This window comes from Antrostomus carolinensis, unplaced genomic scaffold (assembly GCF_000700745.2).
Source record: "Antrostomus carolinensis isolate BGI_N321 unplaced genomic scaffold, ASM70074v2 scaffold44851, whole genome shotgun sequence".
NCBI classification, from domain to species: domain Eukaryota; kingdom Metazoa; phylum Chordata; class Aves; order Caprimulgiformes; family Caprimulgidae; genus Antrostomus; species Antrostomus carolinensis.
Genome location: NW_010292824.1, coordinates 1365 through 1779, shown reverse-complemented (window position 1 = coordinate 1779; position 415 = coordinate 1365). Strand labels below are relative to the sequence as shown.

General features: G+C 56.4%; 1 protein-coding gene across 1 annotated transcript in view; it reads left to right on the top strand.

Moving 5' to 3' along the window:
• Positions 1–8: 8 nt before the first annotated feature.
• LOC104532015 (homeobox protein Hox-A11-like) overlaps positions 9–415 on the top strand; it is a gene marked incomplete at both ends in the record, with an annotated part of 1655 nt that continues 1248 nt past the window's right edge. Inside the window, one exon of the mRNA XM_029087250.1 lies at positions 9–415. This exon is cut by the window's right edge and continues 179 nt beyond it. Within this exon, the coding sequence (XP_028943083.1) occupies positions 9–415 (407 nt within the window).

Here is a 415-nt window from a genome sequence, read left to right as displayed (position 1 = left end):
CTTCTTTTTTGCCCCAGACCCCGTCTTCTCGCCCTATGACATACTCCTACTCCTCCAACCTACCCCAGGTCCAACCTGTGAGAGAAGTTACCTTCAGGGAATATGCCATTGATCCCTCCAGTAAATGGCACCCCAGGAACAATCTGCCCCACTGCTACTCCGCAGAGGAGATCATGCACAGAGACTGCTTGCCTGCCACCAACACTGCTAGCATGGGCGAGATGTTCGGCAAAAACACAGCTAACGTCTACCACCCCAGCACCAACGTCTCCTCCAATTTCTATAGCACGGTGGGCAGGAACGGGGTCCTACCCCAGGCTTTCGACCAGTTTTTTGAGACGGCTTATGGCACGGCGGAAAACCTGGCCTCGGCGGACTACCCGGTAGACAAGAGGGGCGAGAAGGAGCCCGCGGG